This window comes from Camelus dromedarius, chromosome 15 (assembly GCF_036321535.1).
Source record: "Camelus dromedarius isolate mCamDro1 chromosome 15, mCamDro1.pat, whole genome shotgun sequence".
NCBI classification, from domain to species: domain Eukaryota; kingdom Metazoa; phylum Chordata; class Mammalia; order Artiodactyla; family Camelidae; genus Camelus; species Camelus dromedarius.
The window spans coordinates 38,043,412-38,060,311 of record NC_087450.1 but is presented as its reverse complement, the minus strand read 5'-3'; the positions used below and the strand labels follow the sequence as shown (position 1 = coordinate 38,060,311).

Genomic DNA, 16,900 nt, shown 5'->3' with positions numbered 1-16,900 from the left:
TCTTCTAAAATTTTTGAAATCTGTATCTATCCCAAACTACACAAACTTAATCATAACATATCTATGCAGTTGAAAATAGACCTAAAAATATCAGCGTCCAGGTTCAGAATAACTTCCCCATTTCCTCTGTAAGCTGTTTTACTGGCCCTGACTGCTTGAATGGTAGTGTTCTAGAGTTGTATCCTTGGCTCCTTCTTTTCTCAAGCAGTAGTATGCTCTTCCTAGGTAACTATCCTTACCAAAGGGTTCGCCTCTTCCCAGATCTCCATTCTCTACTCACCAAAACAACATTCTCAGCTCAGGCCTCTGAAATCCAGACCAGGATTTCCAACTGCCTACTACACACTGTCACTTGGATACTGCCACCTGGACTCTAAATTCAGCATGGGCAGAACTGGACTCATCTTCTTCCCTTCACAACTTATTCCCTCCACTATTTTGTTATCTTTCTGTAAAGCACTGTAAATAAGGTATAAATAAGTAAGGTATAACCTCTGTTTCCAATTATAAATTTCCTTTGTCTAGAAAATAGGTTGGCAAACTACAGCCTGCAGGCCAAATCTGGCTCGTGATCCTGCCTGCCACCTGTTGTTGTAAATAAAGTTTTATTGGAACACAGCCATATTCATTTATTTAAATACCACCTATGGCAGAGTTGAGTAGTTGAGACAGAGATGGATAGCCCATTAAGCCAAAGTATTTACACTCTGGCCCTTTCCACAAAATTTGCCCATCCCTGATCTATCACATTCATCTTCCCCTTTTCCCATCTTAACTCCTTACTTGACTTGTTTCTGTGTGTCCCTCCCGATGGTTGATCTTCCTTGGCTGACGCTTTGAGAAGCCTTTGTTGACACTGCTCTCCTCTCACACCACAGCTAAGCTTACTTAGGTTATTATTTTCCCTCCCACAGCACTCCTCATGGTGCTATAACTGCTGATTTTCTTATCTGACTCCATCACAGGATGCCTCCTTCTAGCCATTATCCTCAAGACTTGCTCTGAAAATGATTGCCCTTGACCCAAACCACAAGTATGAGCCTGGAGTTCAGTTACACCCTTAAACGAGGGGGTCAGCAAACTTGGAGGCAAAATGGTCTGTCTTAGGTACTCAACTCTGCCATTTTGGGGTGAGAAAACAGCTACCACTTAAATGAAGGAGCATGTCTGTATTCTAATAAAACTTTATTTATAAAAGAAGTGTTAAGCTGGATTTGGCCTGTGGGCCAAATTTACCCATTCCTGCGTCAATCTTATCACCTAGAAATTCTTTATTTTTCTTTCTATCCCAGCCAAGAATACTATCTTCACCCAAAATTACCAAAAACTCCTGTGCAAATTGTTCACAACATAACCAGTTCTCTGTAGTTTGCTGAAAGTTCCAGTGGCAATGGAGCATATGTTGAAATAGAATCCTTTGCCCAGACCTACTTGGAGCTTTTACTGTCACCAGCATGCCTCAGGTTCCACCTACCTGAGGATCAGCAGTCCCTTATTAAGCTAAATTTACTCGGGGTGGGAAGGGTATAGCTCAGTGGTAGAGTGCATGCTTAGAATGCACAAGGTCCTGGGTTCAATCCCCAGTACCTCTATTAAAACAAACAAACAAACAAATAAATAAACCTAATTACCTCCCCCTCCCAAAAAAAATCCTGAGCTTTGTTTAAACTAAATAAATAATTTTTTCTGAAAACATAAGATACTTTGAAAAAACAAACAAATTTTAAGGGTTAATCTCAAAGTAAGTACTCACAGTTTTGTTGGTAAGTAGGCTGCAGTGTCATCTTTATTTCTGATAATGTCATTACATTTATCAAGTGTTTGAAAAACAGTGAAAGTATCTCCAATGCTATAAAGGGCTGCAAGATTTTTAGCTAACAATTTTCGGGTAGGTGGTCCAGGTGAACTACTTATTAATCCAGTCAATTGTTCAACAAGCTTTTTCTGTTTTTCCTTTACATCAGTCTGTTAGAAAAAGATAAAGAACATCATCAGTTTCTTACATATATATACTTTTGTTACCTTTCAGTCAGAATTAAAAAATACTTAACAGTTAAGGCACTCTAATCATTAAAATCTATATTACATTAGGCATAAAACCATAAAAAAGAATTTTCAAGATAAAGAAGAGTTCAGTAAGAAATCAATCATTCTTTCTTGGATTATTCTCCTTCATCCCCCTCCAGTTCCACAAAGTTAGCTACCATTAAAATTGACCACTCTAGATCCAAAAAATTTCCACACCAACTTACTAAGAAAGAAAACAATAGTCAAAGGATGTAAAATATTGAGTGTATGGACAATTGATGTCTTAGAACCCAGACACAGGCTCCTCTATAAAAGCAAAGTCAGTAGTTCATAAAGTTGTAAGTCAGTAAAGGAAACCAAGAGACTCTGAAGAGCTCTAGGCAACAGAAAAAAATATTCAGATGTATTCATAATCAATACTGAGAATTCATTCATTCATTCATGAAATACTTATTGTGCACTTAACGTACCATGCACAATTCCAGGCACTAGAGTGAACTCAATAGACAAGGTCTCTGCCCTCATAAAGTTTACATTCTAGTGGAGAGAAAAAGGGTTTACCAAATAAACAAATGAACAGTGTGGGTTCTTACTGTTTTATATGGATTAGTAAGCAAAGAAGTGAAGATGTGAGTTATACAGATATCTGGGAGAACATTTTGGGCAGGGAACAAGTGCAAAGGCCTTGAGGTGGGAGCATGCTTGACATTCCTGAGGACAGCAAGAAGCCAGTGTGGCTGGAGCAGAGTAAGACAGAGGAAGTAGCAGGAGATGAAGTCAGAATGGTAGCAGGGACCAGGTCTTGCAGGTCTTATACACCATTGTAAGGACTTCATATTTTATTCTGAGTGAGAGTTTGCAGCAAAGGAGGAACATGTCCTTCCTTTTTTATGTTTTTCTATTTTAAGTGTTTTAAAAGTCTCACTCTGCCTACTGAGCTAAGGATACTCTACAAGGTACATGGCTGGAAACATGGTGAGCACATAAGAAGCTGTGGCAATAATATAATGAGAGATGAGGGTGGAACAACAGAGATAATGAGAAGTAACTGAGTTCTGGATATATTTAGGGGGTAGAACCAATAACATTTACTGATAAATATGATGTTTAGTTAGAGAAAAAGAGGGACGTGAAGAATGATTTTACGGTTTATGATCTGAGCAACCAGAAGGATGAAATGGTCACTTCCTGAGAGAGAAAGCACTAGGGAAAGGACAGGTTTGGGAGGGTGAAATAAAGAATTGGGTTTTAAATACACTAATTTGGGGATATCATTTAGATAACCAAGAGAAAGAGGTGGAGCAAGTAGGTGGATATCTGGGAGTCATCACTCTACAGATGGTAGTAAAAATCATGAGATTAGATGGTATCACTGAAGGAATAAGATGTATTAAAAAAAAAAAAAAAGAGTGCCTAGGACTGAGAGACACCCAACAAAAGAGAACGTGGAGAACTAGTGAAGTAGGAGAAGGACTGGAAGCAAATAGTGTGTTGGGAACCACAAATAGGAAAAACGTCACACCAACTGTGCATTAACAGTAATAACAATGTGTTTAATTTGGGTGGGGAGGGTATACAGATGTTCATATTATTGTGCTTCATAATTTGGATATACTTTCTATATACTCTCGTCTTTCTCTGTTTCACCACAAAATCAAAAATATTTCAAATGCTTCAAGACAGAGGATCAGTTACGTCAAAAGCTGCTGAAGGGTCAATTAAGACAGAATACTGACCATTGGTTTGGGCAAAACAAGATCTGTTACAGTGGAATGGAGGCAACAAATACTCAGCTGGAATGGGTTTAAGAGAAAATAGAAACTTTCAGTTAAAAACTGTAAATAAATCCATGCACTGACTCTGTCTCTCTAGAAACTAAAAGTATACTAAAGGGCAACCAAAACAAATGCACAAATACACAAGGGCAAAGAAAATTCAAAAAGAATCAGTGCAAAAAAAAAAAAAGAATCAGTGCAAAATATAGAAGCCAGGTATTCCCAATACAGAAAGCTCAGTAGAGATGCAACTTCCAACACAGAACCCCCTAAAAGCTCATGTTTGTTTGTTGTTGTTGCTGCTTTGAGGCCCTAAATGCTTACAGTGGAGAGAGTAAAGTTGTGCCTAGAAATGGAAGGAATGCTTGAGAAGAAGCTGTAAGACTTTTCTTAAGTTTAAGAAGCTGTAAGATTCCTTATCTCTCTCCTCCACTCTGGACTTCGTGAACTCAGGCACAGCTGTGGGCTGGGAAAACCGCACTGAAAACAGGGAGATTGAGTAAAAGTTTACACACTGAATGTTGAAGTCTCCAGCCTTCTCCTTCAAATCCTTGAACTTAGGCAGCTAGTCGTATATCGTAAGACACTAGAGTATAAAAATCTCTTCTGGGGAATGACTAGTCAAGAGAAATCTAAAAGGGGTTCCTCAAAGAATTGGATTAGTCTACGGCGAAGCATAGTTAACAAGCTCCCCTCACCCAGAAAACTTTTTACTATGCACTCTTAGATTTGAGCAGGAAATTTAAGGTTAACTTGAGGAAAGCATCTAATTTTAAAGACAGAAAATAAAACGCATAAATAATGAAAAGTAACTTAGGTGAAAAGACTTAAAGAAAAAAGCCTGGTATTAACTCTTCAGAGAGGTAAGTGGAGATACTGAGACTGCTACACAGCACTGAGGGACCACTTGATGTTGAAGATAATGAATTTAAAGTGACAGTCATGTTTTTCTCCACTTCACACTTAAACGGGGTGTGAGTTTTGCCACAGGATAGAAAAAGGACAGATAAGAAATTCTTATTACAGCATAATATTCTCAAGTTCTATAAGTGACCCACAACGTTTCCAAAACATAGTGTGTTCTCTTATAAATCGTAAACACATAATACTCTATATAACGTTAACCCAACTAGAAAAAAATCAATACCATACCTTGTTGGCAGCAACCAAGACTTTATCAAGAAATCGCAACCATTCAAAGATAAAAACTGGTCTCTTTGCTTCAGTGATTTGAGCCAGTGCTTCCTCATTCAGCAATAAACTATGGGCTAACTCCATTACTGAAGTTTTAAATTCACACCTTAAATAAACAAATTTTAAAATACCTGTAAGGACTTATTAATGTTAAAAGTCAAGATTAATGAATGTAATCACTATGAAAAGGCTTTACTTCTCATTTCATTTGGAGGAAACTAACTTCTTTGAGGCAAAACCTGAGAACGTAATTTTAAAGGATAAGGGTACAAACAAAAGAAAGTCATGCGTGGTGAGGAAGAATGAACAATAGAGTCAGGCGAAAATTAAAATAAATATTGCAAATAAGGCATTATTCTGGAAGAAATACACCTAGCAAAACACATAACATTAACCCATTCCATGAATGGGAAACCTGAAGCACCAAGATCAAACACCATCTGGGCCTGACAACCATCCTCCTTTTTTCTCGCCCCCTGCTCAGTGCACAGCACCCTTCACCTTCCCCCTGCATCTGTCCCAGAAGGACGTCAAAACGCCCCAGCAGAAAGGCCCCACTGAAAGTCTGCAGGAGTCTTTCTACGGGGATGGTGTGGCAGCGGCCAGGTCTCCGCGGCCTAGGGGTCAGTGGCACCCCCGGGCGGTCCAGGAACGCAGCTGGCGGACGCCGCGCGCTGCAGGGCTGACTTAACCCCGAGACTCCGAGGACGCCAGCGCAGCACCAGGCCTAGGGGAAGCCTAACAGGCCACTCCAGGCCTCGGCCGGGTCACCGGGGTTGCCAACCCCATGAGGCGGCGGCTGAAAGAGGAAGATGTTCATTGAGAACTCGAATTCCATCCCCCAGCACTCAGACAGCAACGGGGTGACTAGAGTGTGTGTGCCTGCCAACGCGCATCTTTCGCAGGTGGAGGGGGCGGCCTCACCTCCTAGTCAGGCAGAGCGGATCAGCTGAGCTTCGAGGCCGAAGCAGCCGCCAAGGGACCCGGATGCCCCGCCTCCCGCCCTCCTGCAGGCAGGAAGCGGGGGAAGAGCGCGTGCGCGGAAGGCTGATCCGCGCAAGCGCTCTAACCACGTCCTGCTCGCCCCGCCTGCCGCAGGTTTCCAATTGATTCTGTTCGCGGAAACTCAGGTAGGAACTCTCTGGCCCAGAGATCCTGAGCAGGTTGGTGGGCGCATGCGCCGCGAGCGCTCTTGCGAGCCGGCCGGGAGCGAGTAGAGCTGCCAGGTAAGGGGTTATGGGCGCCTGAGAGAACGATGAATGGCGATGATCTGTGCACTGGCTGTGACTGCCCGTCACACCATTACCCATGCTCCCACCCGTGAGTGGTCGCTTCTGTGGAACGCTTGCAACTGGGAGGAATACGGGAGGGGAGGGATGAAACGTCCCTGTCGGGAGTGTTTGGGACTGAGGCGTTTCTTCATGACTTTGCTCCTTAGTACCTCTCTCCACTTGGATGTGTAATGACATTCTCAATATATGTGAAGCAGCTCTCTTGTCACCTCCCTGCCAGCTCTCTGCCTTTTAAAAAAGCAAACCTGTGTTACAATCTAACCACTCAAAAACTGGTAACTCCATTCTTCCAGGTATTCAGACCAAAAGCCTTGAAGTAATTTTTGACATCGATTTCACACCACCTACAATCCATCAGCAATCTTGTTACCTCTATCTTAAGAATATACACAGAATCTGATCACTTCTCACCACTTTCACTGCTGTCACTGGTCCAAGCCACCGTCATCTCTGCCTGGATTATTGCCTTATGAAGTTTATTGTTATGCTTGTTGGGAATAGATGGTGCTAAAGTACATTGTAACCATAAAAAAGGAGATTTAGAAAGACCTGTAATCCCCATTCCGATATTCCTAGCACTTTAGAGCTAAATGTGTCCCGTAAAAGTAATCTAATCCTATTTGCAGTAGAAAGAGCTCTGAGACCTGGATTTCTTGTGGTATTGAGCAAGTCATTTAGCCATAGTGAGTCTTAATTTCTCCAACTGGAAAGCAGGACTAACTATTCATACCTTACAGAGTTGTTAATGATAATTAAATGGGATAAAAATGTGTGATATACTAGGTAGGTGCTAAACCATTATGGTTAAAAATACTATTATTACAAATGGAGAATCCAGGTTTGTAGACACTAGGTGAATTACCAAAATGCTGTATATAATCTTACACACTTTTAACTTAATTGTATTATAATAAAAATAAAAGTAGGCAAAACTAAATTGTAATGTTTAAGGATGCATGTGTGGATGGTGAAACTATACATAAAAGGAAGGAAGTGACTGGAAGGGGTGTGATAGGGTAGGGGACAAAGAGGGCTTATGCGTGGCTGATAAGGTTCTATCTCCTAATATGGGTGATGATTTCTATTATCTGATGCTGTATAACAAATTAATCCAAAACTTAGCAGCTTGAAATAACTATAATCATTTATGCTGTCACAGTTTCTGTCAGTTGAGAAATAGTGGTTTGGCTTAGCTTGGAATTTAAGGAGTTGTAGTGAAGATGCTAGCCCAGGCTGAGTCTTCTGAAGGCTTGACTGGGGCTAGAGGATCCATTTCCAAGGTGACTTACTCATGTCACTCCCAAGTTTGTGCTGGTTGTCAACAGGAGGCCTCAGTTCCTCCTGTGTAGGCCTCTCCACAGAGCTGCTTAAATATTCTCACTACGTAACAGCTAACTTCCTTCAGAGTTCAAGGGATCTAACTAAGAGCTGTAGTGTCTCTTATGACCAAGAAGTCACACTCCACTATTTCCACAATATCCTGTTGGTTACACAGGTCCACCCTGGGTTCATTCTGCAGAACAGGATCTCTTCGTATGGCCAAGAAGATGGCCTCCCACAGCCCATCTTCACATACTTCCAGTTCAGAAACCCCAGCAAAGAGAGCTTCTTTCCCCAACAACTTATATATTTGTATCTTATAGGGAAAAAGATGTTTATCCTCCCTGATAGGTCACCCCCTCTCCTCTTGCTAGGGTATAGGTCACTCTAATTGGCCATCTTGTACCCAAGGGTGTACTAAGATTGCCACCTTCCACTAGAGGCACAAGGACGGCAGAGGGCTGGGTTTCCAAAGGGAAGGATGATGACCAGGCAAAAACGGCATACGCGCACTGCAGCAAGTGACTCCCCTTTCGTATCCCGCAACTGGACCCACAGCGTTGACATCACCTGGGAGCCTGTTAGAAACACAGAACCTCAGGCTCCGGCTCAGAATCAGACTCTGCATTTTAAGATCCTGGGGCAATTCATATACACAATAAAGTTTGAGATGCAATCTTCTGGATAATTATTTTACCCCTTTAACCCTTTTAGGGCTAACAATTACATGATTTTAACTATTTAGGTTGGAAACTGTCCTCAAAAAAATGTTTCCATATAAGTGAAGTGTTGACTACATCAAGTTCCAAATGAACAGCTTGAACATGAAATGCTGCAGATAGAGGCCTGGAGTGGTCAGGACAGGTTTCTGTGAAGGAGGGTAGCCCAGGCCTAGAAGGAAGGAACTGTCCATGGTGTGTTCAGAGGGCAAGGAGGAGCCCATGTGGCATGAATAATAAATCCTAAAGGAGAGCCAGAGGTCAGATCATGAAGGCTCTCCCGCCGTGTTAAAGTGATGATTCCTCCACTGCCCACAGGGTAAAGTTTATTGAAGGATTTGAAACAGGCAACTAAGATGGCCTGACTTAGGTTTTTAAAAAGCCACTCTGGAGAACTTGCAGAGGATGGGCTGGAAGAGGAGAGGCCAAAGGCAATGAGACCAATTAGGAAGTAGGTGTAATAGTTCAGGTGAGAAAGGAGTGCCTCAACTAAAGCAGTGGTCACAGCTGTGGGAAAAATGCCTATGAGGGATATTATGGAGGAATGGTTAGCAGGGGTTTATAAGAGGTCAGGAAAGGGGAGAAAGCAGGGGCACTAATTTGGAAATAAAAGGGATGAAGGAGGTTGTGGGGGAGGAGAATGAGTTATTTGGATTGTTCAGTTTGAGCGCACCACCCAGAAAGATGTCAAAAGTGCACTTGAATGTGGAGTAGAGCTCTGGAGAAAGGTCATGGCTGGGGATACATGCACATTTATTTCCATTTTGGTAAACTGAAAATTAGTGATTTTTACTCTGTCGTATTTGATTTGTAGATACTTTTGCCATATGAAGTCGAACATGGCAGAAGAAGACGACTACATGTCTGATTCCTTCATTAATGTCCAGTAAGTAACTGTGCACACCTCATGTAATGATGGTTTTGAGACATCAGTGTAGATTTTTAAACAATGACATTGATTCCAAAGGTGAGGTTGGAAAGTTAGTCTTTTTGCTTTATGGCAACACTTCCTACATTTTATAATACAAAGATACTAGAAGCCTCTTCCCTTTTAATGCTAAGTGTTTAACTCCTGCCCCTGAGTCTTTTTATTCCCCTCTTCCAAGGAAATTTACTGTTTTCTTTTATTTCATCTTATGGTCTCTTCTTGCTACTGTCAGCTTTGCCCTTTATTCTTGCCAGCCTCCTGGAAAAATTAGTCTAAATTTACTATTTCTTATTTCTTCAACTCTATATTTTCTTTAGTTTCCTACAATCTGGCACCAGCCTTCATCACTTTCACTAAGACAGCTGTTCTCAGAGGTCACTGGTTGTGTTCTGTTGTTGATGATAGCAAAGAGGATTCCAGAGGTAGCACTGAAATATTTAGTGTCAAGCGAGTAAGTGGCAAAGTTAGGAGAAACTTTCACGTACTCATCTAAAATAACCTTTTCCCTTCCTTCTTCAGAGAAGATGTCCGACCAGGCTTGCCAATGCTGAGGCAAATCCGGGAAGCCCGTCGAAAAGAAGAAAAGCAACAGGAAGCTAATTTGAAAAATAGGCAGAAGAGTTTAAAAGAAGAAGAACAAGAGAGACGTGACATCGGGTTGAAGAATGCACTAGGCTGTGAAAACAAAGGGTTTGCTTTGCTCCAAAAGATGGGCTATAAAAGTGGTCAGGCCCTCGGTAAGAGTGGTAAGTCACAGCCGGACATAAACAGCTGTTCCTAACCACCAGATGCTTAGGTGACAAGTACCAGCGATGACTCTTTAATTTTTGTCCCCCTACCCAGAAATTAAGACAACTTAAGCTTCCTAGTCCCTTGCATGCTGGCAAGCTTATGGAGATCTTCATCTCCCCACAGCCACTTAGGTAGCCACGTGCCATCAAGAGCTGCTTATCAGCGCAGCTCAGGCTTGAAGGCACTAACCAGTGAGATGAACAAGGCTTAAAATGGAGGCAACAGCTAGGAGCAGTGGCAGGAGAAGGGTGAAGAAGTACAGTGGGCAAAGGACAGGGAAGCAACATTGGAGATGATGGCAGGACTCTGCCGTGCTTGCTCTGTGCCTGTGGCAGCTGCCTGAGTAACCACTCAGTTGGAGAAGCTCAGGTCTCACCTCTTTTTTAGGAATGAGACTGCTTATTCAGAGATAGAGGCCACCTCTGTAGTAGCTTCTGTAAGCTGTTTCTCTCTTCTCTCATTCATTGCCATTGCTTTGATCTTCACCTAGCAAGGCTTTGCTCTCTCTTGAGGCTGCCACCCTCTTGGGTATGTATCAGTGTTTTCATTTCTTTAAAACCCTACCTTTGGAACACAACATTGTAAATCAACTATACTTCAATAAAAAGATAAAGAAACCCTACCTTCAGTTGCAGAGGAGGCTATGGACCAGGACTAGGTATTTGAAGGCAAGGGAGGTAGTTGATTATAGAGTATTAATGTTCAGATTTCAGTTTTGAATATCAACGAAACTGGAGGGGATATGTATGGAACATTGTAAGGCTGCATACTGCACTTACCTATAGTTTGAAGAAGAATTTCTTAAGTCGTTTGTGTTTTGTTCTCTTTTTTTAGGAGATGGTATTGTTGAACCAATTCCCCTCAATGTCAAAACAGGTACATAATTATTTTTGAGGCTGTCTACCAGGAATAATAACTTATGCTTAAATCTAGCACATATATTTGTTTAATAAATACTTTTTTATGGTAGTACTATTACAGTTCTAATCATAAGACCCCCCCCTCAGTAAAATGTTTCTTAGCTAAAGTTCTAAGCCATTTCAAATAAAAGTAAAAGTAAGCTCTAATGAGTATAAAATAAAATTTAAATCATAAAAATACAGGGAAAAAGTTGTAATCATTAAAAACACAAGGATATTTTTGTCCATTGAATGTCCTAAAAGTATTCTGAGACAGATTTATCCATTAAATATTTCTCTTAATACTGTGGACAAGTTAAAGAGAAAATACATATATTTTATATGTCCATCATATTTATGTGAAAATATGACAGTTGATACTGTTTTCCCAATTTGAAAAAAAAATGTGTATAGTATTACCATCTTATTAGATCAAACTAATAATCTTTGAAAAATTCACATTGTGTGTTTTGGTTAAAAAAAATCTCTGATGTTTTCTCCTATCCTCATCAAATGACTTTGAGTGATTGTACTCAAATTAGAATTGCATTTAATTTGTAAATATTTAAGTTGTCATGGTTTGAAGTAAGTCAGTAAGTTTCTCATCAGTGTTTTCTGTTTGAGCAGGGAAAAGTGGCATTGGTCATGAGGCATTATTAAAACGGAAAGCAGAGGAAAAATTAGAAAGCTACAGAAAAAAGATTCACATGAGAAACCAAGCTGAAGAAAAAGCTGCAGAACAGTTTCGGTATTTGAGCTGTTTTTTGGTTTCATCTTTTCTTTATTGTGGTATGTCTGGTACTTGGACATATAAAATGGATAAAGAAGGTACCAACCTTTAGTGTACTATTGTTTCTTTCAATTAGAATGCGACTTAAAAATAAGCAAGATGAAGTGAAGCTAGAAGGAGATCTCAGAAGAAGCCAGAGAGCCTGTCAGCAGTTGGATACTCAGAAGGTAAGCCCTTTACCTGTATTCAGTTGGGCAAAATTTTTTGGTACCCAATGTGATTAGCCATGTATTTTTATCTGAAAAAAAAGGAGAGAGAACACCAAGCCTGGTATATCTAGCCCTCTATCCATTAAAACCCTCATTTAACATGAACTATTCATCTGTGATAGCTGATCACAATCACAATAATGGCTTGTTCACTGCAGGAGCCTGAGTAGTCCGAACCATCCAATAATGGTTAGATACCATTTCTACATTTCATTGTTCTCTGCTTATTTGAATATTGATTACTCAGAACTAGTATGTGTGGAAATTCTGTTCACCAGAATATTTGGTTAACCAAAATAGCCCATTTTCATTCCATATTCAGTAACTTACATGTCTCTAACTCGTAAAATCATGGTAGAATACTATCTCAGATTTGAATGATTCTTAAAAGTCTATCTTTGATTTAATTTGATTTCTATTTTTTATTTTGATGGTTCAATTACCATCAAAATAAAATGACTTCGTTTAAAGTCTCAAAAATGTAGAAGTTCCCTCATATGTAAATAGGTTTCTGGAAGCAATGTCTCACTTTTCTGTATTCCATAGCATGTTATTTTGAGTATAGGTCATGACACTTAAGATTTCCTAGCTTATATGTATTATTTTATGCCCATTAAGCTATTCATGCCCATAGTTTACTTTCCCTACTAGTCTATCAGCAACTTGGAGGCAATATTCTTATTGGGTTTTGCATCCCCATAGTGCACTGTCCAGTGCTTTACTCTTGAAGCAGTGCTCAGTAAGTATTTAATTGGAAGAATGAATCCATGTTGACATGAACATACTTGTGATTGTCTTTTGTTTCACTGTGTTTAATTGGGAATAATTCTACATTTTCAGAATATTCAGGTTCCCAGAGAGGCATGGTACTGGTTGAGGCTTGAAGAGGAGACTGAAGAAGAGGAAGAAGAAGAGCAAGATGAAGATGAATATAAGAGTGAAGATTTAAGTGTATGTCTTGGCACCATTAAGCCGGGTGTCTCAGCCTTGGCACTATTAATGTTTTGAACCCAGTCACTGCTTGTTGCAGGGGGCTGTTCTGTGCATTGTAAGATATTCAGCAGGATCCCTGGCCTCTACGCAGCAGATGTCGATTGCACTTACCCCTTGAGACAACCAAAAATGTCTCCCTGAGGGGAAAAATCATCCCTAGCTGAGAACCACTGCATTATAGTTTTATTTTATTAAACTCAAATCAAAACTTCATATAATTTTCCCCTTTAGCTTCAGTGTATTCTTTTCACCTCAGTTTTCGTTGGCTGATGGATTAGCTGCAAATGTAACTTATGTTAATTCCCACCTGTTCCCCCTCACTGAACTTCCAGAAGTGATTCTGAGCACCTCCCACCCCTACCCATAAACAAAACAGAACAAAAAGCACAAGTCAAAGGAAGTGGAGATTATTCAAGAAAAGAATACGCACACATTTCTATGATTACTTGTATGAAAGAGTTTATAGGAAACATCCACAATTTTAAAAATCTATGTCCTACCTAACTGGGAGACCATTGATGAGAATAATGGCACAGAGAGGCAGTCTCACTCTCATCCCATCTGGCGGAGGTAGATTCTTTGAAAGCAAAAAGAATCTTTAAAGGAGGTTGATTCTAATAAAGCCAGCCGGAATCTGTTGTTGAAGTGTTAACAGTGGTTTCTGTTGTGTCTGGCAGACGTGAAAATATCAGGGCAACTGGTAAACTGGGACATGTTCTAGTATATTCTGCCCTTGACACCTCTTCTAACTGGTTGAGAGTGTAGCAGAGGATTTACAGCCTTGGGCTAATTCAGCATGATCTAAGAGACCAGCAAACCAAGCCTCTTCAATGTGAACTATCTGTGTGCTTGTATCCTATATCTAGGTATCGGAAAAATTACAAATATTGACTAGTTATTTAAGAGAAGAACACCTGTATTGTATTTGGTGTGGAACAGCCTATGAAGGTAAGAAGGTACTTTATACTTTTAAAAAAATATTGAATACAAACATTCTTTGATTTTAGCTTTGATTTTGTGTGTGTGTGAAAGTCACATTTCCTGTGGACAGTGGAAATTTTTTATTCCATCTAAATGGCAATTTGGGATGAATGTTTTAAAGAAATAGTGGATAGAGAAATAATTGAGGGCTGATTGAAAGAGCTTTTAACTTCTTAGAAACTGAATGTGCAGAAGTGAATTTTTCAGTCTTCTATTTCAAAATAAAGAATTTTTTTTCATTTTATTTTCCTTTTTTTCTTTAATTGAAGTACAGTTGATTTACAATATTGTGTTAGTTTCTGGTGTTCAGCATGGTGATTCAGTTATACATACACACATATATATATATATTTACACATAGATATATATTCTTTTTCATTACAGGCTCCTGCAAGATAATTGAATATAATTCCCTGTATTATACCAGTAACACCTTGTTGTTTATGTATTTTATATATAACCATGCTTTATTTTTAATGATTCTTCAGCTACAGATATTTGAAAGATGTAATAAAGTTTTAGAACTAATATTTTGGTCATTAGGTAGAATATTGTCCCTGAACCATAAAAAATCAGAATGTGGAAATCCACTCTTTTTTTTCACTCTAAGGAAGAAATGAAACATGTCAAATGTCTTACAGAGTTAACTTGAATTTAAGGACTTTGTCCTAGAGAGTGAAGAATTTATAGTTATTGTTGCTTGTATCTTTTCCTGCTTTGTTTAGCAGAGTCAGACGCAAACACATTTACAAGATACATGTTGTTGAAAGAATGTTCTAGAATAATTAACTATGCAATTTGTATTAATTGTTTCTTTTCCTCACATAAATTCCAGATAAAGAAGATCTGTCTTCAAATTGCCCAGGACCAACTTCTGCAGATCATGACTAGATGATTCTCAATAAAGTAGAAGCTTGACAAATGTTATTGTTTCCTACATATAAACAGTTGAGCAGTTAGAACTCCCAAACTTTTGATGCCAGTAAAGGAGGGACTTTATATATTTTGTATATTAGAAGTACTTTGTACTTTAGCATATAATTGTTTACTGACTTTAGAAACATAATGGAATACCATTTCAGAACACAAGTATTGTAGACATGGGCAGTGACAATTTATGACTCTGTTTTGATGCTTACAGGATTTAGATACCAACTAGGAACTCTCTTATTCCCTTCTTCACTTTGGAACAAATTGAGAAATAAGACATGGAAGTTAGAGAGAGAGCAAAATAGAAATATCAGCTTTATTATCAATGAAGCTGAAATGGAGAGCAAGTTGACTTGTCCTCCGGTCAGTCTCCCTGAGAGATCGCCGTATCTGGAGAGAACTGCAGACCTGGCCTCTCAGGGACTGAGCCCATCTTTGTGTTTGGGGACCAGTTAGTTCTTAAGGTAAGGTGAGAGACCCAACCCACCAGGGGTAGGTCACTCACGCTCAGTTCCTTTTCCCAAAATCACTCATCAGATGAGACACCTCTGTGTTATGAGGGAATGAATACGGATTCACAGAGCTTGTTCCCATTCTTCTCTCTTCCAAAGAGCAAGAAGAAGTTCCCTTCCCTCCATGCAAGCATGGAGAGGAGAGGAAAAGTATCCCCCTCAGTAAGAGAGATGTCAGAGGCAATGTTCCATTAATAGTACTTAATTCTATTCAGTTTTAGAAATAAAGTAATTATGATATGCTGTAAAATTATGAGTTTTCATGGCGATGTATATATCCATTATAAGTGAACTGTTGCAAGTTTTGGCTAAAGAAACTTAATAATTGGGAGTAACCTTAAATATCAGATGACCCACCTTCTTTATTAATCCCTTTGACAACATTCCCAGCAGGTGGTAATCCAACCTTTGCCTTTATTCCTCCAGCCACAGAGCTCACTGTCTTAAAACAGACTGTTGCATTGCTGGGTAGCTCTGAGTCACTTTTAAAGTTATTTTTCCATCCTAAACTGAATTCTGCTTCCTTATAATTTAACTGAATATAGCTAAAGACATACTATGTGGCATACCTCTAGAGAGCTCCATCCAAGGTTGGGCATCAAAATCATGAACTATTTTTTAAAGTTCACAAGCTCAGGTGCCTCCCCTAGTGATTCTGATTCAGCTAGTCTAAGATACTTTCTGAGTATCTGTATTTATTTTAAAGTTCTAAGAATGCATCTGATTATCACCTGTGGGTGAGAACTAGTGCTCTAGGTTAAACTAGAGCACAATTGCTCTTTGGATCTCACCTGTACAGTTTTATAGCTCACCTTTCAGCAGCACTGAGCAAGAGATCAACCTCTTCTTCTATTAGAAGCTACATACCTGAGAACATAGCAAAAGCTAACCTACATTTGCCTGAGTTAAAATAATCAATAGTACAACTTATACTGGCATCTGACCAACACGACCTGATCTACTTGTTCTCAAGTTTTTGGGGGAGCTTTAAAAAATGATAATACAAAGATCCCACCCCCTAGAGATTCTGTGGCCTGTGATCACTATCCTTGATTCTAAGATGCAGCTGAGCCTACAAACCTAGTTACCTTCTGGGCCTCAGTTCTTCATCCAGAACTGAATTATTTTTATGAATATAAATACATATATAAAATATTGGAGCTTACATAGTTGTACAGTACTGTTTGATATTTACTTTTTTCATTTAAAAAATAATAAAATTGCATTAACAAATAAAAAGGACTACATCTTTTTAGAATTATTGTCAATTCCTTTCCTGTCATTTCAGCTAACATACCCACATTCATTCAGTCAGTCCCAAAGCTACACAGATTGTTTCAGACAGAATGGAGTTAGGAACTGGCTTCCTTTTCTACCCTTGCTGACCCTGGGGCAACCCACAACCTGCCCAGTGGCCTAGAATATTTAAATATGCTCGTGAACAATTAGGCCTAGAATGCAGGAATAATCTGGATGGAACCCACGACTCCACCAGAGTTGTGGTCTGCATCTCCAGGCCAGAGGCCAGAACTCAGCCT

At 39.6% G+C, this 16,900-nt stretch overlaps 2 protein-coding genes across 4 annotated transcripts in view; one reads left to right on the top strand and one right to left on the bottom strand.

Moving 5' to 3' along the window:
• The window catches only part of HEATR5B (HEAT repeat containing 5B), an 89,773-nt gene extending 83,780 nt beyond the window's left edge, over nt 1-5,993 (bottom strand). The window contains exons 1-3 of one of the 2 annotated variants that reach the window (XM_010999642.3): nt 5,922-5,993; nt 4,956-5,103; nt 1,754-1,965 (exon numbers count right to left, since the gene is read on the bottom strand). In XM_010999642.3, the coding sequence (XP_010997944.2) occupies nt 1,754-1,965; nt 4,956-5,081 (338 nt within the window). In that variant the 5' untranslated portion in view covers nt 5,082-5,103; nt 5,922-5,993. Of the gene's footprint in view, nt 1-1,753; nt 1,966-4,955; nt 5,104-5,921 lie in introns of those variants that run through there. The other variant, XM_064494587.1, reaches the window with a different exon arrangement.
• Nucleotides 5,994-6,065: 72 nt separating this feature from the next.
• GPATCH11 (G-patch domain containing 11) lies at nt 6,066-16,620 on the top strand. Of its 2 annotated transcripts, none has more exons than XM_031466843.2 (9): nt 6,066-6,127; nt 9,143-9,214; nt 9,776-10,002; nt 10,883-10,924; nt 11,575-11,695; nt 11,814-11,904; nt 12,787-12,897; nt 13,806-13,887; nt 14,756-16,620. In XM_031466843.2, exons 2-9 carry the CDS (start codon nt 9,156-9,158, stop codon nt 14,809-14,811), a joined length of 789 nt encoding a protein of 262 aa, XP_031322703.1. In that variant the 5' UTR covers nt 6,066-6,127; nt 9,143-9,155; the 3' UTR covers nt 14,812-16,620. The 2 variants fall into 2 exon arrangements, with proteins under 2 accessions (XP_031322703.1, XP_010997943.1); XM_010999641.3 differs by having other exon boundaries at nt 6,081-6,223.
• Nucleotides 16,621-16,900: the final 280 nt, after the last annotated feature.